The sequence below is a fragment of the Gorilla gorilla genome, chromosome X (genome assembly GCF_029281585.2).
Source record: "Gorilla gorilla gorilla isolate KB3781 chromosome X, NHGRI_mGorGor1-v2.1_pri, whole genome shotgun sequence".
Lineage (NCBI taxonomy): Eukaryota > Metazoa > Chordata > Mammalia > Primates > Hominidae > Gorilla > Gorilla gorilla.
Genome location: NC_073247.2, coordinates 148,059,133 through 148,085,646, shown reverse-complemented (window position 1 = coordinate 148,085,646; position 26,514 = coordinate 148,059,133). Strand labels below are relative to the sequence as shown.

Sequence of the window (26,514 nt, the reverse complement as noted above, 5' to 3'; positions counted from 1 at the left end):
AGAAAAAGAAGAAGAAGAAGGAGAAGGAGAAGAAGAAGGAGGAGGAGGAGGAGGAAGAAGAAGAAGAAGAAGAAGAGGAGGAGGAGGAGGAGGAAGAAGAAGAAGAAGCGGAGGAGGAGGAGGAGGAGGAGGCAGCAGCAGTAGCAGCAGCTATGTAAAGAAGATAAAACTAAAACCAAAATAAGTACAAGAAAGGAAGTAATAAACATAAAATCAGATATCAAAAAGTAGAAAACAAGTAATAGGGAAAATTAACAAGGCCAAAGGTTGTTTAAAAGGTCAACAAAATGGAAAAATCCCTATACTATCAAAAATAAAGGAGCAAAAAAAGAAATTACCAGTATCAGAAATGAAAGAGGATTTATTACTATAAATCAGAGGTTGACAAATGAATCAGCAAGCCAAATCCTTCCTAAGGCTTGTTTTTATGTTGCCCTGAGCTAAGAATAGATTTTACATGTCACTTTTAGGTTTCGTGGTTTTTTTTTTTTTTTTTTGGTAACAGCTTTATTGAGACTTTACTCACATACCATATACTTCACCCATTTAAAGTATACAGTTCATTGGCTTTCACCACATTCAGAGTTGTGCAACTATCACTACAATCAATTTTAGAACATTTCCATCACTTCAAAAAGAACCCCTGTATGAATGGATGAACAAAGTGTGGTAAATACATACAATGGAACATTATTCAGCCCTAAAAAATTAGCAAATTCTAACATGCTACAACATAGATGAACCTTGAAGACATTTTGCAAAGTGAAAAAAGCCAGTCACAAAGGACAAATATGGTATGATTCCATTTACATGAGGTACCTAGAGTAGTCAAAATCACAGGGATCGGAAGAATTGTGGTTGTCAAGGGCTAGGAAAGGGACGAATGGGGACTTGTTATTCAACGGGTCAGCTACCGAGGAGGCTGACCTCCCCAGTAGCTTTGGGAAGATGAACAACGTTCTGCAGACATATGGTGGTGACAGTTGCACAACATACATTTCAGTTTTAAACGGTTGCACAAAGAAAGAAGCAGAGGGAGAGGAGAGAATAAGAGAGGGAAGGAAAACAGAGGAAAGCAAGGGAAGAAGAGGAGAAGAATAGAGAGGGCTGGAAAGGAGAGGAGAAGAGAGGGAAAGAGAAGACAGGAGAAAGGAGGGAAGGAGAAGAGAGAAGAGAAAGAAGGAGAGGAGAGGGCAGGGGGCAAGAGGAATGGAGAGCAGAACAAAAACAAACATATAAGAACATTCAGCAGACAGAGACCACCTGTGGATTGCAAAGCCTAAAATATTTATTATCTGCCCTTTACAGAAACTTTGCTGACTCCTGCTATAAATCCTACAGATGTTAAAAAAATAGGAAAATATTATAAATTATTGCCAATAAGCTTGACAAGTTAGATGAAATAAACTCTTAGAAAAATACAACTATCCAAAAACTGACACAAGATGAATCAGAAAATCTGAATGGCTCTCTATCCACTAAATAAATCTAGTTTGATATCAAAAAACTTCCCACAAAGAAATTTCAGACCCAGAGAGTTTCCTAGTGAACCCTACCAAGCATTTAATGAAATGACAGCAATGTTACATAAACTCTTTCTGAAAGTAGAAGAGGGACCGTTTCCCAACTCACTTTTAGAATGTTGCCAAAATCTTCCTAAAGCCTGACAAAGAAATCACAAAAAAAGAAAATTTCAGACCAATACTCTTCAAGAATGTAAGGACAAAAATACTTCACAAAACATAAGCACTTAGAAAATAGCAATACATAAACATGATGATGCATGATGACCAGTAGGGTTTTTTCTAGGAATTCAAGATTGGCTTAATATTTTAAAATCAATATAATTTACCATATTAAGAGAATAAAGAGGAAAGCCAAAAGATTACTTCGAGAGATACAGAAAAAGCTTTTGACAAAATTCAACAACAATTTGTGATAAATCTTTTCAGGAAACCAAGAATAGAAGGTAACTACCTCAATCAAATAAAGAACATCTTTTAAAAAAACAAAACAAAATGGGTAACATCACAGTAATGGAAAAACAGTGAATACTTTTCTCCTAATATTAAAAATAAGACAACGATGCCCACTTCAACCACTTCTATTCAACATTTTATTGGGAGTATTAAACATCAGAATAGGCCCCCAAAAAGAAATAAAAGGAATAAAGATCAGTAAAGAATATATAAAACTCTCTATTGTCACATGATGTTGGCTTACATGGAAAGTTCTAAGGAATCTCTAAAACAATTACTAGAAGCAATAAGTGAATTTAGCAAGTGCATAAGAAACAAAATGTGTATATATATAGCATATAATATAAATAATATTTCATATATAATCAATTGCATTTCATATACTAGCAGCAAATAATTGGAATATCTAGTTTTAAAACTATTCCATTTTCAACAGTATCAAAAATCAAAATACTTAGGAATAAATTTATCAAAAGACATGCAATATCTCCCAACCTAAACTACAAAACATTGCTCAGAGAAATGTAAATAGAACTAAATAAATGTTCCTAGATTAGAAGACTCAACATTACTAAGAAATAAATTCTCCCAAAATTGACCAATAACTTCAACTCAATCCAAATCATAATCTCAGCAAGTTTTTTATACAAATTGATCAGCAGATTTGAAAATTTATATGGACATGCAAAAGGCTTAGAATAACCAAAGCAATCTTGAAAAGCAACAATGTTGAAGTATTCATATTACCTGACTTCAACACTTCAGGAACCAAGACGACCTGGTAATAACATACGAGTTTAAAAACAAAAAAAAACAGTATAGGAAAGTCCAGAAATAGCCTTACATTTATACAACAATTTGACTTTTTGTCAAAGGTACCAAAGCAAGCCAATGGGGAAGGAAAAGTCTTTTCAACAAATGGTGCTGGAAATACTGGATATCCACGTAAAACAAAATGATCCTCAACTCCTACCTCATGCAATACATAAATCAATTAATTGAGTTATAAACATAAAAGCTAAAATCATAAAGCTTTTAAAGAAAAGCATAAGAGAATGTCTTCATGGCTTCCTGATAGACAAAGGTATCATAGACAAGTCATATATGGTTATTCATAAAAGAAAACAGAACTGTAAATTAGACTTCATGAAAATTTAAAACTTTTGGTGAGCACAACGGCACACACCTGTAATCCCAGCACTTTGGTAGGCCAAGGTGGGAGGATTGCCTGAGCCCAGGAGTTCGAGATCAGTCTGGGCAACAAAGTGAGAGCCCCATCTCTACAAAAAATTAAAAAATCAGTCAGGCATGGTGGTGCGTGCCTGTGGCCCCAGCTACATGTGAGGTTGAGGCAGGAGGATTGCTTGAGCCCAGGAGGTCAACGCTGCAGTGATCTGTGTTCAAGCCACAGCATTTCAGTCTGGGTGAAAGAGCGAGACCCACTCTCAAACAACAACAACAACAAAAAAAAAAAAAAAAAAAAAAAAAAAAGGAAAGAAAACAAGAAAGTGAAAAACTGCTCATTGAAAGACATTATTGAGAAAATAGATAGGCAAGTCATACGGAAAACATTTTCAAAACATACATCTGATAAATTGTTTGTATCCAGAATGTGTAAAGAACACTTACAACTCAATAACAAAAGGGATGCCCACTTTTACCATTTCTGTTCAACATAGTACTGGAAGTCCTAGTCATAGCAATCAGACATGAGTAAGAAATAAAGGGCATCCAAATTGGAAACAGGAAGTCAAGCTGTTGCTGTTCACCAATGATGTGAATGTATACCTAGAAAACCATAACGACTCATTCAAAAAGCTCCTACATCTGATAAACGAATTCAGTAAAGTCTCGGGTTACAAAATCAATGTACACAAATCAGCAGCACTGCTATACACCAACAGCGACCAAGCTGTGAATCAAATAAAAAACTCAATCTTTTTTACAACAGCTGCAAAATACAACACAATACAATACAATACAATACAATACCCAGGAATATACTTAATCAAGGAGGTGAAAGATCTCTACAAGGAAAACTACGAAACACTGTTGAAAGAAATCATAGATGACACAAACAAATGGGAACACATCCCTTGCTCATGATGGAAAGAATCAATACTGTGAAAATGGCCATACTGCCAAAAGCAATCTATAGATAATGCAATTCCCACCAAAATATCATCATTCTTACAGAACTAGAAAAAATTCTAAAATTCATATGGAATCAAAAAAGTCCACAGAGCCAAAGCAATTCAAAGCAAAAAGAACAAATCTGGAGGCATCATATTACCCAACTTCAAATTATACTACAAGGCTATAGTTACCAAAACAGCATGGTATTGGTATAAAAATAGGTATGTAGACCAATAGAACAGAATAGAAAACCCAGAAATAAAGCCAAATACTTACAGCCAACTAATCTTTGACAAAGCAAGTGAAAACATAAAGTGGAGAAGGGACACCCTGTTCCACAAATGGTGCTGGGATAATTGGTAAGCCACAAGGAGAAAAATGAAACTGGATCCCCATCCCTCGCATTGTACAAAAATTAACGCAAGATGGATCAAAGTCTTAAATGTAAGAGTCTTAGATATAAGACCTGAAACCACAAAAATTCTAGAAGATAACATCGGAAAAAACTCTTCTGAACATTGGCCTAGGCAAAGAATTCATGACTAAGACCCCAAAAGCAAATGCACAAACAGAAACAAATAAATGGGATCAAATTAAACTAAAAAGCTTCTGCACAACAAAAGAAATAATCATCAGAGTCAACAGGCAATCCAAAGAGTGGGAGAAAACATTTGCAAACTATGCATCTAACAAAGGACTAGTATCCAGAATCTACAAGGAATTCAAACAAATCAGCAAGAAAAAATCAAAGGATCCTATCAAAAAGTGGGCAAAGGACATGCATAGACAATTCTCAAAAGAAGATATACAAACACCCAACAAACATATGAAAAAATGCTCAATATCACTAATCATCAGGGAAATGCAAATTAAAACCACCATGAGATACCACCTTACTCCTGCAAGAATGGCCATAATTAAAAAGTCAAAAAACAATAGATGTTGGCATGGATGTGGTGAAAAGGAAACACTTTTATACAGCTGGTGGGAATGTAAATTAATCCAACCACTGTGGAAAACAGTATGGAGATCCCTTAAAGAACTAAACTGAGAACTACCATTCCATCTAGCAATCCCACTACTGGGTATCTATTCAAAGGAAAAGAAGTCGTTATATGAAAAAGGCACATGCACACACATGTTTAAAGCAGCACAATTCACAGTTGCAAAGATATGGAACCAACCTAAGTGTCCATCAACCAAACAAGTAGATAAAGAAAATGTGGTATATATACACCATGGAATACTACTTAGCCATAAAAAGGAATGAAATCATGTCTTTTGCAGTAACTTGGATGGAACTAGAGGCTATTATTCTAAGTGAAGTAACTCAGGAATGGAAAACCAAATATCATATATTCTCACTTATAAGTAGGAGCTAGACTATGGGGACACAAAGGCATAAGAATGATGTAATGGACTTTGGGGACTCAAGGGAAAGAGTGGTGGGGGGGTGAAGGATAAAAGACTACATATTGGGGACAGAGTGTATGCTGCTCAGGTGACGAGTACACTAAAATCTCAGAAATCACTACCAAACAAATTATCCATGTAACCCCAAACCACATGTATCCCAAAAACTATTGCAATAAAGAAAGAAAACTACCCCATTTAAAAATGGGCAAAAGATTTTAACAGATATTTCACCAAAGACATACAAATAACAAATACGAACATGAAAAATTACTCCACATCATTTACCACTCTAGAAAACACTATGACAGTTTCTAATACATTTAAACATATACCTACAGTCCGGGTGAGGTAGCTCACGCCTGTAATCCCAGCATTTTGGAAGGCCGAGGTGGGTGGATAACTTGAGGCCAAGAGTTTGAGACCGGCCTGGCCAACATGGCTAAACCCCGTCTCTACTAAAAATACAAAAATTAGCTGGATATGGTGGTGAGTGGCTGTAATCCCAGCTATATGGGAGGCTGAGGCAGGAGAATCGCTTGAATCTGGGAGGCAGAGGTTGCGGTGAGCAGATATAGTGCCGCTGCACTCCAGCCTGGGCAGCAGAGTGAGACTCCATCTCAAAAAATAAATAATAGATAAATAAATAATAAACATGTACCTATGAGCCAGCAATTCCATTCCTAGGTATTTATCCAAGACATAGAAATAATATGATCACATAAAGACTTATACACAAAGGTTCATAGCAGGATTATTCATAATAAGCAAACTGGAAACAATCCAAATGTCCATCAAGAGGAGAACAGACAAGGAATCTGTTGTGTACCCAGTCGTTGGAATATTATTCAGCAATAAAAAGGAGGAACAAACTACTGAAAAAAAAGAATGACTAAAAAAAAATTATGCTACATGAAAGAAGCCTTATATAAAACAGTACATATTATAAGATTTCATTTATATAATGTTGTAGAACAGGAAAAACTATCGCAGAAAAATATAAGAACAGTGATTGCCACTGCAGGTAGTAGTTTCAGAGCTTCACTTGCAAAGGGCACAAGGGGGCTTTCAGAGGTGATAGTAATATTCTATATCTTTTTTAAAAATACAGAATCTTGCTCTGTTGCCTAGGCTGGAATGCAGTGGTGCAGTCAGGGCTCACTGCATCCTTGATCTTCTGGTCTCAAGCGATCCTCCCGCCTAAGCCTCTCATGTAGCTGGACCACAGGCACACACTACCATGCCTGGCTAATTTTTTAATTTTTTTGTAGAGATGTGGTTTCACTATATTGCCCAGGCTGGTCTCAAACTCCTGAGTTCAAGTGATCCTCCCATCTTGACCTCCCAAAGTGCTGGGATTACAGGTGTGGCACTGCACCTGGCCAACATTCTATATCTTAATAGGGGTTTGGATTACATAGATGTATGCATTTGTCAAAATTCAGAGGGTGTATACTTAGGATTTGTGCATTTTCTTATATGTACATTTTATTACTTTTTAATTGTAAAAAAAATCTAACCTCTGAAATTGTTTTGAGTAGGGTTGGCAGCCTATAACATGCCAAAGGCTAAGGTGGTATGATATGGTGGAAAGGGCCCAGGCTTTAAAGCCAGACAGACATAGGTTTCAATACTGGCTTAGTCATTAGGCTATGTGTTCTTGGGCAAATTACTTCTCTGTTTCCTTATCTGTACAAAGGAGACAGTAGCACAATGTCCAACATATAATGTGTTCCTTAAATGGTGGCCAATAATAAACTGACATTTGAGATAATTTGGGGTCACAGGGCCAAAGGTGGTATCATTGCACAATTCCCAGACACCATTCCAACCAAGACGTTAGTCTACTAAAGATTATATACGAATCTTCCCTGGGATGTCTGTATTTCCATAAGGTCCCCTTAAAACCATAACAGAGTGCCCTCTCTCTCCCAAGGAGTAAATGAATGAAGACCTGAAACAGTGCTTGGCTGATTGGCTCTCAGTTCCCTGAGCTGTACTCACCTCAGGGTCTGTGCCTTCTTCATAGGAGTGAATGCTGAAAGCCATGCCATCAAACGTGTGGTCCCCCCGCAGCACAGCCAAAGCCAGCCCGGCCACCGTCAGATTTGCTATCTGCCCAGAAAACTCCATCTTGTGACCAGTACGCTCAATTATCCTCAGAATTCTGCAAGAAACCACAGATGGAGAAGAGCATCCTACCTTTTAAAAGTAAAACCCATCCTCCTTGCAAGATTTCCTTATTGCAAGACTTTTCTTTGAGTTTTAATCACTATCTTTATATCATTTAGGAATTATTAAATAAGAGCACTGGCTTTGGAATCAGACAAGTTGACACCTAAATCTTAGCTTCTCTAATTTCTAACTGTGTGGGCAAATAAAGTAATCTCACTTAGCTTCAGTTTCCACATCTGAAAGTCAAAAGTAATATTACACTCATCTCTAAAGATTGTCGTGAAAATTAATGAAATTGTTACATGTAAGCCAGACCCTGCAGGGCCTCGTAGGACTTTATAAGACATTTGGATTTTATTCTACGTGTAATGGAAAGCCACTGAGAGGTTTTAAAAGCAAAGTAAGGACATGATCTGATATATACATTAAAAGATTACTCTGGGTGCTATGTAGAAGATGACCCATAGAGGGTCAAGAACAGAGGCAGAGAGACCATTTAGGAGGTTATTGTAGACAGTCTGGTGAGAGAAATGGGGCTAGGAATAGGATGGTAGTGGTAGAGATGGAGAGAAGTAAATGAATTCCACCAAAATATTTAAGGGATTTTAAAAATGGATGTACAGTGCCGCATACAAGAGTTAGTTATTAATTGGCTGTGAGTTAGAGGGAGTTAACTAGTACTGTTCTCGAGTTTTCCACTTTAGCACTGGTTGGATACATTTTATAGACATTAAGAACACTGAGGGAACACAAAAGTTGGGGGGAATAGACTGGGGGTTTGGTTTGGGGTAACTGTGTACTTGAAAGCTTGCTATCACTAAGATTCAATTCGAATTTGAATACATCCTTTCACAATGAACATTCTAGTAAAGTGACCCCATTGCATTGTACTAACTGAGCTTTCAATGTGTAACTACCTGACTTTTAAAATTTATGATGTCTATATGCCAAGAAATTGATAATAATACAGTCGTCCGTTCGTATCCTTGAGGGATCTTGTTCCAGGACTCCCATGAATACAAAAATCCACGGATGCTCAAGTTCCTGATATAAAATAGGGTCGTATTTTTGTATAGCCTATGAACATCAATGTATATTTTAAATCATCTCTAGATTACTTATAATGCCTAATACAATGTAAATGCTATGTAAATCATTGTTATGCTGTATTGTTTAGGAATAATGAGAAAAAATTCTGTACTTGTTCAGTATCGACACAAGATTTTTTTAAGGATATTTTCAATCTATGGTTGTTTGAATTGACAAATGCAGAATGCACAGATACAGAGGGCCGACTACATTTTAAATTTTTTAAAAATAATGTCTTTCACCAAAGTATTAGTACTTACTCATTGCTTATTTCATGCAGATCAGAGGCGGAATTGTTTTGCTTTTCCAAAACAACGTTGATTATTTGTAATATAACATGAGTTAGGTTCATACTTATCTCATCACATTGTGAAATATCTGATATTTTAGAAACAATAATCTTTGTCTCTTCTTTACCCAGGGCTGGGGATTCATTTATCAAATTTAAAATATGCTCTGCAACATCCTCAGCATTCTCTGGGGAAAGAAAGTTGAGACATAAAAGCTGCATGACTTAGTCTTCTGCCATTCTGGTGTGCTTCTTTCCCTTTAAAGAGTAAAGAGGGTGAGATGAGAATACCTACCAAGGTAACGTGTTTACAGAAGGAAAATATTGGCCCTTTGTTTCTACAATAGGTGTAGTCCCAGAAAGTAGAACATAAGTCAAGTTTTTATTCATAAAAAGTTTTCATTCATTAAATCCTTTTTCAAATGCACCAGGGAAATCGTTTTGTCCCTGAAGAATTATCTTGAAATTTGATTCTAATTAAATTGAGACTTTTGAGTATTGGATTGTGTTAAGTGGATCCCACCTTATACCCAAATATCAGCAAACACTCAGTCTATGTTTTCATAATTAAGGGTGATGGTTACATTTTCCTGTCAAGAACCATCAAACCACAGGGAAAAAAAAAAAGCAAATATGGACTACGTCATAATAAAAAGCAGTTAATTTAGATTTTCCAGAGAGTAAGAACAATGGATATTAACTCGCCCACTTTTTTCTTCACTTTTTATTATGGAAATTTGCAAGCATACACAAAAGTAGAAAGAATTGTATAATGAATCTCCATGTTCCTCATGAATAACCCAACTTCAACAAGTGTCAATGAATGGATAATCTCATTTTCTCTACACTTCCACTCACCTTTTCCCCAACCCCATATTATTTCAAAGTGAGTCCTGAATATGATATCATTTTATCCATAAATACTTTAGTACGTATCTCTAAAATAAATGATTTTTACATGTCACAACCACAATAACAAATTAAATTTAAAAATTAGCAATAATATTCAAAATCATCAAATATCCTGTCAGTGCCCAAAAGTTCTTATCTCATAAATGCTTCTTCTAAATAGTTGTTTTGTTTGAATCATGACTCACTTTTAAAGTGAAGAGCTTTGTTAAACGAATACAGCACAAATTCTATTTTAGTTGAATATAACACATATAAAGCTGAGCTTTCTTGTGGTGTCTTGCTAGCTTAAAGCACTCACATTCAAGTCAAATAACCAAAATATAAAGGAAAATAATAAAAAATACCATTTGTTAAGAAAAATTCCAGAGAGAGCTAACACTCATAACACACTTAACCCAGGTTATACTACAAATTGTCAACTCTGTTTCAGAAAACAAAATAATTCAGCATAAAATTCATCCCCTCTCTCTCTGTCTGTATTTCTCTTACTACCTCTCTTTCAATGACCTCCATAGTTATCAGCATCTCCTCAAATCTTTCTCCTACCCCAAGCTCCCCACAACTTAACACCTTCAAAAGCCTACACAGGCTACTTTTTGCTTTCTCCTTTTCCTCTTTATTTTCTTTCTTTATTCTCTTTTTTTTTCCTGCAAACAACTTTCTGTTCTCATCAATGTAAATTAAGCAATTATAACTGAGATCCTCTCAATGCCTCCCCAACCATTACCCCAATTTGTCCAACAATGGCTCACATAGGAACTGAATTAGCAAAGACAGAGTTCTCCCTGAGGAGATGGGAGGAGGAGAGGAGATTAAACAAGGTTGTAGTTGTTTCTCAATTAACATTTTATCCCAGTTAACATCTATCTTCTGGTAACTTAAAGAAGCTGAGAAAATATTAAGACTAGGCATGATAGAAAAAGATAGTGAGCTCATTCACGGATCTTTCTACCGCCCTTATTAAATCGCTCAGACTTTGTTGAAAATGGAATAACAAGAGCTGCCTAGTCATGATTCTTTGGGCTTCAGTGGTGCAATTTCACTTTCACGTAGTCCCTGCTGTGGCAGAATGAAAGTAAACAGCAGGCCAATGGGAGACTAACTATATTGTGGAAAGTAATTATAGACTTTTTCTCTGGAGTTGTATAGTTTTTAAGGAAAATTCAAGCTAAATTACACTCATCGTGTAAAAATTCCTGGTCCTCAAGCAAAAGTAATAAAGGGACTTCTCCTTTATTTGTTGCAGAATAAATTGATACTCATTCCTTGAAATACTGTTACAGTTAATCTGCCAGTAATTGCAACATTCAAAATAATAATATCTGCTATTTACTGAGCAATTTCTATGAGCCAGTGTTCCAGGTTATCTATTGCTGCGTAACAAATCACCCTAAAACTTACTGGCTTAAAGCAACAATGTATTATTATCCTTCATGGTTCTGTGTGTTAACTAGGCTCAGTTGAGTGTTCTCACTTGGATTGTCTCATACACTTGAAGTCAGATAGCAGGTGAGGCTGAATACATCAGAAGGCTAATCTGGGCTGGATGTCCAAGAGGGCTCACTCACATGGCAGGCAATTGATGCTGACTGGTCAGTTGAAGCTGTTGGCTGTACTCCCTACACATGGCCTCCCCCAGTGGTGTGGGCTCAGTAGTGTGCTGGGTCTGGCTTGTGATGTGCTGGAGCCAACTTTTACCAGCTGGTGAGAACCAATTGTTAAATTTTCAGGAATTCTGTGAACGAGTTGTTAAACACGGCCATTATTAAAAATTAAATTATATAAACTTACAATTGCATAAACTATATTTTAAAATGATACTGAAACCTCTTCACTTTCTAATTATTTTGCTACATTTTACTAATCTGTGCTTTTGTGATTATTTACATATCTAATGTATCTGTGCATGCATCTTTTACCAAGTTTATAGTTCAGTCACTATACGTTACATTGTAGTTTGTATTCAGCCATGGAGGAGAGGGTATTATATCATGAAAACTGGCAAAAGCTACAAATCAGCACCTTCTTTGGGTAGAGCTGGTTTTTAAATATTTTTCAGCACACCACTGTTTGGGCTTCTTACAGCATGGTGTCTGGCTCTGAGGAAGCATCTCAAATGAGAGTGTACCAAGAGAAAGGATGCAGAAACTTCCAGTCCCCTTAAAAATTAGTCCCATCATTGGCAAAGCCGCTTCTCCCTAATTCTACTGGGCTAAGCAGTCACAAGCCAGCCCTGATTCAATTCCCAATTGACAAAGAGGGAATGAGTCGGTGGGCATTTTGGAGGTAGGATACAACAGCAAGGCATTATATGTGCATTTTCTCATCTATTCATCACAATAACCTTTGTATTAGTCATAAAAGTACTCACATTATCCCCTTTATATAGATTAAGAAGTTAAAACATTGAAATATTCTAACCCAGTGCTGATTCCAAAGCTTGAGCTCTTCAGTATCAGTTTTTACAGCATGTGTGACTTTGGCCGTTTTCTCCACCGTGTTGGGGGTTGGAACAGCTGTGCTTTGCAGTCGTTCTACCTGACCTCCTGGGAATACCACTGTTTTCTCTTAAGCACTCACTATCCTGCCCTGATGGTGGAATTGATACAGACAGGAAAAAGTTTTCTGAAAAGTTGTAGTCAACTTCACTAGAGCCTGATGCATCTTTAATATCATGGAGGTAACAAACATTGAGCACAGAAGAGAACCCAAAGAACTTTGAAATAAAAGTACCTTTTCTAACTCTGTGATATTAAAGAGTTAAGAAAAAGGAGCATTTAAGTGAGAGAGCAGAAGAGTTTTTCTTCAACCAAGATATCTAATGCTTGTCAGCAAGATTGAAAGCAAAAGAAAATAAATTGTTTCAACGTGAATACATTTTTCTTTCCTTTATATTGTATTCATTGTTCATTAAGCCCCTAATTTACAAGTAGAATAGAAGGATTCTTCCGAAGATAATAAACTTGATAGTTTACTTTTCAGTTATATACATTACAATCATCATCCAACTGTTCCTTTACTCCGCGGTAGATTTTTTATATATATAAAATGACTTCTCAGTCAATTTTCTAAAAATCCCAACCCAGTGCAGTGTTTTTGTTGTTGTTATGACTGTTTATTAACTTTTTCTTGCACAAGAGAAAATTCTATTAGCATGTCTAAAGAAAATGTGTCACTCAGAAGGAGGGAGGTCAGTGTGAAACACAAACCCTCTAACTTTCCGCCCACTCACTTCAAGCTGTAACATTTCCTATTGCCCTCACTCTTGGTTTCTGATCTAGAAGTAATCAGAACTGTGCTTGCTTTCCTAATTCTTCTAGATAGTCCTCAACAAGGATCTCAAACTTGCATCATCTGCAAGGAAAACAGGTCTGAGAAGTTCACTGCTTCAAGGCCAATTCCCTGGCCCTTCTGCGAGGCACTGGAATGCCTGTGCCTCAATTTCTGACATTTCACTATGGGAGGGACCCATTTTATGCAGTAGAACCATGTCTGGCAAGTTGTCTATGAAAAACAGATTCAATGTCTGGTGAGAACTAATTTCCTGGCTCATAGACCGCCATTTTTTCACTATAACCTCACATGGTGAAAGCGGCAAAGAAGCTCTCTGGGGCCTCTTTTATAAGGGTGCTAATCTCATTCATGAAGGTTCCACCCTCATGACCTAATCCCCTCCCAAAGGCCTCATCTCCAAATACCATCACACTGGGGTTAGAATTTCAACGTATGAATTTTTGGGGCACACAAACATTCAGCCTATAGAATACACCTCACCAAAGGAGACATAAATATGGAAAATATGCATATGAAAAGCTATTCATCATCATATGTCATTAAGGAATTGCAAATTAAAACAACAATGAGATACCACTACACACCTATTAGAATAGCCAAAATCTAAAACACTGACAACACTAAATGCTGGAAAGAATGTGAAACAACGGGAACTCTCATTGCTGATGGGAATGCAAAATGGTACAGCCACTTTGGAAGGCAATTTGTCAGCTTCTTACAAAACTAAACATACTCTTATCACACAATCCAACAACCACACCTTTTGTTCTTTACCCAAATGAGTTGAACACTTAACATCTACACAAAAACCTGCGCACAGATGTTTATAGTAGCTGTATCCGTAGTTACAGCTTGGAAGCAACCAAGATGTCCTTCAGCAGGTGAATGAATAAATAAACTGTGGTACATCCAGACAATGGAATATCATCCAGTGCCAAAAAGAAATGAGCTGCCAAGCCATGAAAAGACACATGGAAGAAATTTAAATGCACATAACTAAGTGAAAGAAGACAATCTGAAAAGGTTGCATATTGTAAGATTCCAACTATATGACCTTCTGGAAAGAGCAAAAACACAGAGATAGTAAAAAGATCAGTGATTGCCAGGGGTTGAGAGGAAGGAGTGATGAATAAGTGGAGCATAGAGGACTTTTAGAGCAGTGAAAATATCCCATATGATACTGTAATGGTGGATTCATGTCATTAGACATTTGTCCAAACCCACAGAATGTACAACAGCAAGAGTGAACGCTAATGTAAAACTATGAACTATTGGTGATAACGATGTGTCAGTGTACATTCAATTGTAACAAACACACCACTCTGGTGGGGGATGTTGATCGTGGGGGAGTCTGCATGTGGTTGGGGGAGGGCACATGCTGGAGCTCTGTACTTTCCACTCAATTTTGCTGTGAATCTAAAACTGCTCTAAAAAATAAAGTCTATAAACATTAACAAAATTTAAAAACTCTTGGCTAGACTGACAAAGATAAAAAAAAGTGAAGACACAAATTACTAAAATTAGGAATAAAGGTGTGTTGGGGGGCATTACTACCAGCCGTAATCTAAAAGACAGACAATAGTAATAAGTGTTTACAAGGATGTGAAGAAATTGGAACCTTCATACAGAGTTGGCAGGGATGTAGAATGGCACAACTGCTGTGGAAAACAGTTTTGAAGTTCCTCAAAAAGCTAATCATAGGGTTACTATATGACCTAGCAATTCTACTCTTCAGTGTATACCCGAGAAAATTGAAAACATATGTCTACACAAAATCTGTACATAAATGTGCACAGCTAGATTTTTAATAATAACCAAAAGATGGAAAAGAAATATCTATCAAATGATGAATTAATAAGCAAAATGTGGTATATCTATATAATGGAATATAATGCATCCATAAAAAGGAATGAAGCAATGATACATGCTACAACATTGGATGAACCTCAGCAACATGAAATGCCCCAAATTGGCAAAATTCATAGAGACAAAAAAGTAGATTAGTGGTTGCCAGGAGCTGGGGTGGGGGAGGAATGGAGAGACTGCTAATGGGTACAGGGTTTCTTTTTGGGGTGATGAAATATTCTGGAATTAGTGATGATGGTTGCACAGTCTAGTGAATATGCTTTTTAAAACCCACTAAATTGTACACATTAAATGAGCGAATTTTATGATATGTAAATATCTCCATTAAAAAGTTTGTGAACTACATTGAGATATCAATTTCTGCTTATCACATCGCAAAAAGATCCAGAAGTCTGATAACAAACATGCTGTGTTGATGAAGGAGTTGCGAAAAAGGTGCTTTTCATAACTTGCAAGTGGGAATCTAAATTGCTGTAACTATTACAGAGAGCATTTTGACACCATCAAAAGTATGATTGACCCAGCAATTCCACATTCAAGGATTTATGCTTTAGGTATACCCCTACTTTCTCAAAATTCTGACATATATGTAATATTCATTGAAGCAGTGGTTTTTTAAAAGAGATACTCTTTATTTTGAATCTCTTTTACCTAATAATATGAATTATGCTAACAGTGTCACAAACAAAAATAAAAGCTAATGTGGTCTACAAATGTATTTTTGAAAGAAATGCAACCTTCTATATCAGCTGCTTAGACAATGCCAACTCTAAAACATCTTATACACTATCAAACATGTGAATATTTTTAAAAATATGTTATAGTATTTTCCCTACAATGAAAAAAACACAAAAATAGTTGTACAGTCTTGTTTTCAAAGAAAAATGTTACTGACAACCTAAATACTCATCCATAAGAAACAGGTTAAATAAATTGTGGCACATTTATTGTGGTATATATAATACAATGCAGAGGGGGAAAAAAGAAAGAGAAAATTCTTTATATGCTGATATAATAATCTCTGCAATATATTGTTAAGAGAAAAAAGCAACGTAAAGAATAGTGTGTATAGCATGCTCCACTTTGTGTACAAAAAGTGAGGGCAAGTATATGTGTGTATACAATATACACATACACAAATATGTATACACATTTCATTATGGATTCATAAAATATCTCTGTGGATAGTAACTGAATGGCAGAGGTCAGCAGTGGGAGGGAGATGTTTTACACATACTCTTTTTGTTTTTTGAGTATTGAAGTCGGTGAAGTATTACCTATTAAAACTTTTTAAAAATTTAAATAAAATAAAAACAATAATTAGCCAAAAAAGTAAAATAAGGCCGGGCGCTGTGGCTCACACCTGTAATCCCAGTACTTTGGGAGGCTGAGGCAGGTGGATCACTTGAGGTTAGGAGTTTGAGACCAGCCTGGCCAACATGGTGAAACCTCGCCTCTGCTAAAAATAGAAAAAATCATCCGGGCATGGTGGTGGGCGCCTGTAATCCCAGCTACTCGGGAGGCTGAGGCAGGAGAATTGCTTGAACCCAGGAGGCGGAGGTTGCAGTGAGCCAAGATTGCGCCGTTGCACTCCAGCCTGGGCAACAAGAGTGGAACTCCATCTCAAATATATATATGTAGCAAAAACAAACAAAAATCACGGAAACACTGATAGTCCTAACATCTCATGTCCCACCACCACCTCCACCAACATTAATTACCTTTGTTCTGAAATTGGATTGTCGTAAGGTAGATTTTCCTAAGTGGGGTTTGCCTATACTCTCTCTGGTTTGGGGTCAAGTAGGCAAAGTAATTGAAGTTCCATAATTTGTCTTATATGTACAAAACAATCTTACCATCACTTATGGTAATATTAGCAAGATCCACAATCTTGTCAGGAAGTTCTTGAAGCAATTTGCATTGTTTAAACTTTGGCTTTTCCCACTGAGATTTGCCCGTGTTGATGCTGATTGAACTGAAAAAGAGAGGAAAGAGCTTTCTCATCAGAGGATGAGGCAAAGATAGTCTTAAAGCAAATGGTGGATGTATCCTTAGCATGCCTTCTCCTCGCCTGCCCCAAGCCTCCTGGCATAGATAGCAAAGGTGGGAGCCCAGTACTTCTTTGTGAAATGAAGAAATTGTGCTCTTAGGGAGCAAGTGAATCTAGGGTCAACATGTGGGAAGGGGGGAGAGGAGTGGATAAACAGGTAAGGGAGCTGGGAATGGGGCATGGCAATGTCCTGCTGACCAAGCGTCAAGACAGAGATTCTGGTCCTCTAGACATGACTCTTTCCTCTCACTGTCCCTTCTTACTCCTCTTTTAAGGGGAAATTCCTGTTGGAATGTGGTCTCTATCTCAGCATACTAACTTAAGACAATTAATATAGAACCCTTGATGGCCCATCGGCCCTCATCATCCACCCTCCCCTGTGCCTCACCCAATTCAAGCCAGTTCATTTCAAGCCAGCTAACACATTTATTGAGCACCCACTCCATTCTAGGAATGGTAACAGGTAGCACAAACAGGGCGGGGCTTCATCCCTCCCTCAAGGAACTTGTAATTAGGGGGTTTAAAATTCTAAGTGTAACTACTCGAAACTTAGGGCAAATATAAGATGAAAAGCTGTATAAACAAAACTGAATCTATCAAACTACCAAGGAAAAAGACGTTACTTTCAGCATTTGAGCTGAGCTGTGTGCTGAAAGGACAGAGGTAGAGAAAAATCTCTTCCCCCAACCCCAAGAAGAGCAAACACCACAGGCAGAGAAAGAGACACCAGGAAGTGTCCATTGAGCCCAGAACAGCAAATGGTCATTTTGACTGGAGCGTATGATAAAGGGAGGGAGAATGCTGAGTGAGACAGCAGGAGAGGAAGCCTACGGTCTGGACTATATTTAGGGGTTTGGACTTAATTCTTGAGGCAATGTGGAGCTGGAGCACGACGGTGGCATGATAGCAGCCATACTTCAGGAAAATCATGCTGGCAGCAGTGTAGAATATAGTTGGCGGAGGCGGGTAAGGGATACTGTTAAGTTAGATGGCGAGGAGACTGCTCTAATAGTGGGCAATAAGGGCTTGCACCAGGGTAGTGGCAGTGGGGTTGGAAAGGAAAGGCTAGATGTGGGCTCTGACTATGACCATCAAAGCTGCAGGACTTGCCAACTGATTAGACACAGGGAGGAAAAGGAAAGCCCCTAATGTTGCTTTCTAAAAGAGTGCTTTTAAGCCTCTGTCAAAACCTGCTGCCCCTCTGGTTTTGCCCACTTAAGTTAATGGCATAAACCATGAACAGCAGAGAGTGAGAAAAGAGGGCTGATTATTTTAAAAAGGAAAATGATAAAGTCAACAATAGAAGAGTGATTTAGTAAATTACTATAGCCCATCAACTAGATAGTTTCCAAGGTCGTTTTTTTGTAATGAACATTAAGATAATAAATGTAAAACATGGAAAATGTTTGATAAACCATTGAATGAAATGGTAAATTACATTATTGATACAAGAATAGTGATTACTGCCACATAAAACTTAAAGGCATACAGAGAAAGGTTACATGAAAAAAATATATGCCAACCTAAAAACAGCTGTGTTCAGGCAGTGGGGTTATGGGTGACTTTTTTCTCTTTTGTCTTCTTGAATTTTCTTCTGGGATGATGGGTAACTTTTATCTTTTGTCTCCTTGAAAATTTTTCTTGTTATGTTGCATGCGTATGTTTAAACAGGTACGAAAGGTAATAGAAAGACTGGCACTAGAGGTGGAGGAAGGGAGCATGCTCAGACAAATGACATAGAAACATGTCCCCAATTAGGTAGATCTTTGTATATCTGAATCAGCAATTAGAACTTGGCCTGTACATACCAGAATCTTGTGGCATTTCCATCCTCATTTTTTATGCATCTGGTTCGGGCTGTCTCCGTAGGGTTGGTTAATAGCCACTTATAGGTCCCTTTGTATTTAGAGGCTGTTTCATCGGCTTTGCAATTTCCAGGCTCTACAGAGAAAATGTATGCACATTTTAAAGGGCAAGAGGCACTTAAAAGTATTACGAACATCCATTAGTATTATTACTATATAATAATATAATATTATATATTATTATGAACGTCATTATTACGCTGCACGTAAAGATCAGCAAATAAAAAAGAAAACTTTTTCTACCTAGCCATTTGGACCAGGCCTTATTGAAAATATCATTATATGGAGTGTTTTTTTTTTAAATAATAAACCACCCAGTATAACCACATATTTAGTCCTTTTCATTAAAACAACCAATTGATGAGATAGGTTTTTCTAAAATTTTGTACAGACAGCATCTTGCTATGTTATAGAGGCTGGTCTCAAACTCCTGGCCTCAAGCAATCCTCCCACCTCAGCCACCCAAAGATCTGGGACTATAAGCATTAGCCACCTCACCTGACATTGTTCTGTCTTGTTTTTAAAACAATACATAAGAATTGAAAAATTTCAAGCCATATGGTGGAGTGTAGAGTCAAAAGTCAAAAGTTCCCACCTACCAATTGCCCATCTTCTGAGATACCCACTGTTAGCAGTTTTATATCCAAAGACAGGAGACTATAGACCAACTTCTCTCTCTGGAATGGCCCCCTTCTTAATGGACTCTGGGATGGATTTCATTTTAGTAAATTCAGTGTATCTGACATGATCAATATAGACAGGGGAGCTCTGTTTTGTTTGTTTGTTTGTTTGTTTGTTATATGAGGTCTTACTCTGTCACCCAGTCTGGAGCGCAATGGTGTGATCATGGCTCACTGCAGCCTCAACCTCCTGGCCTCAAGTGATCCCCCTGCTTCAGCCTCTTGAATAGCTGGCACTACAGGCATGCATCACCATGTCCAGCTAATTTTTTATTTTTTGTAGAGACAGAGTCTTGCTTTGTTGCCCAGGCTGGTCTCAAACTCTTGACCTTAAGTGATCCTCCTGCCTCACCCTCCCAAAGTTCTGGGATTATAGGTGTAAGCCACTGCACACAGTCTAGGGCTCTGTTTTTGATGTTGTTGCTGAGGGACAGGGCAAACTTCCACATAGGGCTGTTAAGGCAAGGTTTTGCTGTCACACGAAGGGAGATGTGACATGGGCTAAGTCTATATGATAAGTTCCCATATTTTTCTGAGCACTTACTGGGTTTCATGACCCTGATTCTGGAAATATTTCCCTCAGGTGTTGAGAGAATGCTGTGAGAAGTGGCCCAGACAGCTTTGCTCAGCTATCCCAGTCTCCATTCTGAGTGAGGGTGAAAGGGGCCTTCCTCTCATTCTTAGGACACATTCATTAGTGTCATTTACATGTTGGGCTCTGCCTGTGGCTTCAACACGTTTCTGCCCCCCATTTCACTCACACCCCTGCACCGTCACAGGCTGCCCTCTGAAACTTAATTAGTCTGTTGCCAAGGATTGTGCGTTCTAATGCCTGTGTGTGTTATCTGGCATTAGAGCTGTGTGAGCTCAATGATTTCTACAGCAGTCTATTGGGGAAAAGGAACAGAGCTGCACCGGGAAGGAGGTGGAGTGGCCTGGTAGCCTTGCACTTTTACCAGTAAAGCTTTGCTAATCAGAGAATGCCCCCATGAGAGAAATCTGGGACAGTTCCCTGATCACTTGCCAAGATGAATAAGATGCCTGAATCAATCAATAAATTAGCAAGTATCTATTAGGCATTTATTGTGTGTTAATGAGGAAGCTCTTCAGGTCTCTGGGTATTTATGCAAGAGAGAAAATCCTCCCATTCCATTGACGGATTGGCCATTGCTAATATCCAGAGCTGACCAGCAGTCTCTGGTAACTCCTCCAGCATTCTGTTCTTCCATAAGTTCTTAAAGGTAGAAAGGTCATCAGATCAAGTGGGTACCAAGAATATGAAAAAAAAACAGAAAGATGACTTCTCTCCTTTCTGAACTCAGAATCCTTAACCAAGTATGCATTATGAGTTTTATAATAAAGGAAGTAAGTTCACACTGCAATATCCACCCCCCAAAAAAATTACCTAGTTTTTTCACTGCAACATGTTCACAGTTTACTAATAACACCAATTGATCTTGTGTGAAGTTTCCATGCGTGAAGTTGCCATGTATTTTACTTTTGATTTTTCTCATCAATTCAGAGGATGCTAAGGAAGAGCTGGCTTTTATGATGACCTGACAAACACAACTACAAAGCAGAATAAAAAAGAAAGATTGTTGCAGTTATGTCAAGGGAGTGCAACTTGGCCTGCAATGCAGAAATTCTGTACAGCTGATTTAATTGGTAGTTCATAAATGTCAAACATTTTACAGCTATTAAGCAGCCAATCTTAAGAAGTGATGGAAGACAGCATACTGAAATGTTCTGATAAATTTTCTCTTATCCAAAACAGACAATGCAAAACCTATTTTCAAAAGAATGGTCAGTAACGTATGCATTGTGTTGAAATTGCTAGCCTTGAGATTTCTCTAAGAGTTTGTAATAATTAATAGAGAAGATGGAGTTTTCAGGATTTATTATTTCAGAGAGAACCTTTTATTCTTCTGGTCTCCAATTTACCCATCATTACTGAAATCAGGCAAATAGGCATATGATGCTCAGTTAGTCTATAAAGAAGTGTTCTGAAGAAGGCTCATTTCTATAATAAGTAATAATGATGATAATGATAATGATAGTAGCTAACATTTGTGAAACCCTTCCTCCACATGTTCTGATTCACTTTATTCTCACAACGACCGTATGAGGTAATGCTATTATTATTCCCATAATACAGATGATGGAACTCAGCCTCAGGGAAATAACGTTTCCCATGGTCACAAAAACTCACTCAGTATTTATGTCCACTAAAAGATCACTGATGAAAGGATAGAGCTGTCCTTGACTTCACCCTCTATCCTCTACAGCAAGATCCTCAAATATTCTGAATTCCTCTAATATTCCATTAGGAAGCACATTTCAGATACAAAAACTTACCTATATCTTTTTTCCATTTCCATTTGTAGACACGGCTTTTTGAAGAAGATATTTTCTAAGTTTCCTGCCAGTTGTTGCAAGTTAGACATACCTGTACTTGCTCAAAACTTATCTCCATGTCTAATCTAAGTGATATCTGCCCCTCCCTTGATCTATATTTGGTGAAGTCCCTGCTCATCCTGTCTCCTTCCTTTGGAGCCTAGCTCTTCTCAGCTTTCATCTTTCCAGTCCAAAGAGGAGTCTTCATTTTAAACCTCTCCTCCTGCTTGCGACAGACCCTCTACTCCATTTCAAAGACCTCTTCATGGGCCTTTTTTGACTATATGTTCTTCCTGATGTGCATCGAACAGATCAACAATAGCCAGCATTCCAGGAGGAGCTGGACCACGAGTCTGAACAGAACCGAAGCTACTTTCCATGTTGTTGTTGTTTCCAATTTCCCTGCCAAGTGTTTCATGGACCTTTTTGACCAAAACAAACACTTCACTCCCCCGTCCCAGATTATGACCACCCCTTTTTCTCTTCACTGCAAAGAGGCAGCAGGCTGGCCGCTAGCCTGTGCCATGACCAACTGAAACAACATATTTCATGAAGGCAAGGACCTAATTACAGCATATGTGAAATAATCACTGGGTACTTTGATCTTCTTCTGACAACTCTGGCCAATTGGCCGCACATACAGAATTGAATGGAAGGAAAATCAGAACTAAATGTGCCAGCTATTAATAAACTCAGTTCCTACTTCCTACCTGTATGGTACAGAGGAAATTGTAGCCATTTCTTGTCCTTCTCTCTGTTCCAACTAATGCAAAAGAAAAGTACATAGTCACTGAAATCTTTAAACAAATGTCATAGCTGAGTACAGGGCTTATTGTTAACAACAATTATATAATTATGCTTCACATTTATGTAACTCATTGCCATCTACAAACTACCCTCAAAAACATCAATGCATTTACTCCTCACACCAACCCTGTAGGGTGGGCAATACAGGGATTGTCGCCCTGTTTGTTACGTGAGGAATCTGAGTCACAGAGAAGTTAAATGGTCTGCCCAGTATCACACAGTTGACAAGTCACAGAACTAGGAGCAGAATCTAAGCCTTCTGGATCTAGATATTAACATGCAGTTGACAATTGTAAACACTATCAAACATTTACTATGTTCTAAGCCCAGTGTTAAACAATTAACATAGATGATCTCATTTTATCCTTCCAACAGTCCTCATCTTACAGATGAGGAAACTCCAGCACAGAGAGGTTAATCAAGTTGCCCAAGGTCTCATAGTCAGGAAGTGGAAAAGCAGGGGGTCCAACCCAGGCAGCTTGACCACATTATCACCAAAATGATTTTACACCTGTTACTGAAAGGAATTTTAGTTATATCATGCTATAATGCGTATATATCAAAATTTCTGACTCAGCTATTTACAGAAAATGTTTTTAATGATAGTGGATAATTTGGAATGCACTATGCACTATAGGTTTTTGTTTGTTTGTTTTTTGAGACAGAGCCTTGCTCTATCACCTAGGCTGGAGTGCAGTGGTGCAATCGTAGTGTAGTGCAGCCTTGAAATTTGGGCTCATGTGATCCCCCCACCTCAGCCTCCTCAGTAGCTGGGACTACAGGAATGCACCACCGTGCCTGGCTAATATTTTTAAATTATTTTTTGTAGAGATGGGGTCTCCCCATGTTGCTGAGACTGGTCTTGAACTCCTGGCCTCAAGCAATCCTCCCACCTCAGCCTCCCAAATCTCTGGGATTACAGGTGTGAGTCACTGCTTCTGGCCCCTGTACTGTGGGCTTGATTGTATTCTGTATCATCAAATACTTACCTCACACTTAAATACCTGGAAAGCTGTGTGCTTGCTACTCATTTTAGAGTGTGCTATTGTAAAGCTTTGAGGCAATGGAACAAGAACTGAGAATTGGGGCAAGGATGATGGGAGATAGTTTTATCACACTCTGGCTTCACATCTGGACAAATAGAGGGTGGATTTATTGTGTGAATGCCAGTCTTGCAAACAATTGTGTCACTCTTGGAAGAGCTAGGTTTTTTTGGCAAGACATCTATAACGAAGAAATTCGCTTACCATTTACAATCCCTGTAGACCAGAAAATGTGCCTCAAAAAGCTGCCACATGGATAGTTCAAAAAAGCAGGGGATGGTTTTCTTGATGGCTTTTTGTACCAATCCCAAAGGAAGTAATGTAATTTGACCCCCAATTGTCACAACAAAGCTTCGCCTGATAATACATACTTGGGTGGAAGAGCTATTGACTTACATCTAATCAGGCATAGGATAGGTCACAAGTAGATTCATTTTGAAAAATTACTTACAATAGCTCGATCCATGACCATCTCTTCCTCTGAAATGTCCCTGTATCAAAAGCATTACAAAATTATAGGAAAATGAAATATAGTACCAAGTATACAGGGCATGAGATCAGGAGAAAGGCAACACTGAGGCAGAACAGTAGACTTCTCCCAGCCTGGAATTCAAATAATGCTAAGGCTCCAGAGGAACGCTTCCAATGGGCTTGCTTATTATATGCATACCAAAATGGTGGCAAGCCTTTGATTTATTAACCTTGCATCCTGGAATCTATTCCATAATGGTACCAGCAAAAGTGCATAAAAATAGACATACAAGTGGAAATTACTCAAGTGTCCATCATTAGATAATTGGAGGAAAACATCATGGCATATCATATAAAAGAATCCTGTACAATTATTAAAACAAATGAGCTATATCTGCATGTATTGGCCTGAAAAGGCATACATGATGTATTACAAAGCATGAAAAGAAAGTTGTCAAACAGTATGTAGAGGAGAATCTTATTCTCTTAGTAAATGCATGAAAACAAATCCAGAAAAATCAATAAAATAAGCTATTAACAGGAGTTCTTGGAGGGGTGGGGGAAGGCAAGTATTCAGAGATTTTTACCGTCCATGTTATATATATATATATTTCTGTAAAGCTCTAAGATTTTACAGTGGTCACATATTACTTTTGTAATAAGGAAAAATAATAGACACAGTTTTTAAAAAGAATGTTTTATACCCCCAGACCTCTCTAGTTTTGGTTTAGTGGGTTAAATGTTGTGAATGTTTGTGTCCTCCCAAAATTCAACGTTGAAGTCCAATCCCCAGTGTGATTATATTAGGAGGCGGGGCCTTTGAGGGGTAATTAGATCATGAAGGTGGAACTCTCATGAATGGAATCGGTGCCTGGGGTGTTATATGTGTGTCTCTGTGTGTGTGTGTGTGTGTGTGTGTGTGTACACATATGTTTTCATCCACAGTTCTTGGCTCATAACTCCCATAGCCCTTGTTACAGTCTTTTGTTATAATGTTAGGTGTGCTAGGCCTCAGAAGCTGGCTTCAGCAAACAGAATCTCTCTGATCTTCTCCCACCCTCCTTTCACTGGCCCCAAGGTGGAACTCTAATCTTTCTTCACCTTTCTGATTGTGAGTCTTAAGACCCTCTCCAGAAAGAGTCTTGCCTCATATGAGACTTGAGAAAGGAATGCTGACATAATGATGTTTCCATAAAATCCCAAGAAGACTGCGTTTGGAGAGCTTCCCAAGAGCTGAATACATGGAGGTTCCTGGAGGGTGGTGCACCCAGGGAGATCATAGAAGCTCCATTCCCCTTGTCCCTTACCTCGCCTTACACATCTCTTCATTCGTATCTTCTGTAGTATCCTTTATAATAAACCAGTGCACATAAGTATTTACCTGAGTTCTGTGAGCCGCTCTAGCAAATTAATCAAGCTCAAAGAGTGGGTCACGGGAACCCCAAGTTGAAGTCAGTTAGTCAGAAGTTCTGGAGGCCTGGACTTTTGACTAGTGTCTGGGGTGAGGGGCAGTCTTGGGGACCTGTGAGATCTGAAGCTATTTTTGAGAGGATAACACCAGAATAGAATTGAAGTAGAGAACAACCAGCTGGTGTCAGCTGCTTGGTGTGTTGGGGGAAAATCCCCACACATTTGGTCGTAAAAGTCTTCTATATTGATTGTTGTGTTGGTATGACAACAGAGGAAAAAAAACAGTTTGAATTTTTTTGAAACAGTACCCTTATAAGAAGAGACAGGAGAGCTTTCTGTCTCTCTGCTTTCTGCTACTTGAGGGCACAGCAAGAAGAGGGCCATCACCAGACACTGAACCTGCCAACACCTTGATCTTGGACTTCCCAGCCTCCGGAACTGTGAGCAATAAATTTCTGTGGCTTAAGCCACCTAGTCTATAGCATTTTTGTCATAGTAACTCAAAACTGACTAAGACAATAACCTACTGTAGATTTACCTCCATTCATTTATATGAATTTTCTTGAACCTATTAATATGTATATGAATTAATACTTGATTAATAATTAATACTTGGATATGTAAGAGAAACCAAAGTCCCA

General features: G+C 38.0%; 1 protein-coding gene across 1 annotated transcript in view; it reads right to left on the bottom strand.

The window, feature by feature from the left end:
* The window catches only part of ADGRG4 (adhesion G protein-coupled receptor G4), a 110,481-nt gene that overhangs the window by 36,029 nt on the left and 47,938 nt on the right, over positions 1-26,514 (bottom strand). Inside the window, exons 7-13 of the mRNA XM_031006059.3 lie at positions 24,444-24,483; positions 22,853-22,905; positions 21,154-21,317; positions 19,012-19,144; positions 17,010-17,128; positions 9,053-9,269; positions 7,533-7,695 (exon numbers count right to left, since the gene is read on the bottom strand). Of these exons, the coding sequence (XP_030861919.2) occupies positions 7,533-7,695; positions 9,053-9,269; positions 17,010-17,128; positions 19,012-19,144; positions 21,154-21,317; positions 22,853-22,905; positions 24,444-24,483 (889 nt within the window). The remainder of the gene's footprint in view (positions 1-7,532; positions 7,696-9,052; positions 9,270-17,009; positions 17,129-19,011; positions 19,145-21,153; positions 21,318-22,852; positions 22,906-24,443; positions 24,484-26,514) is intronic.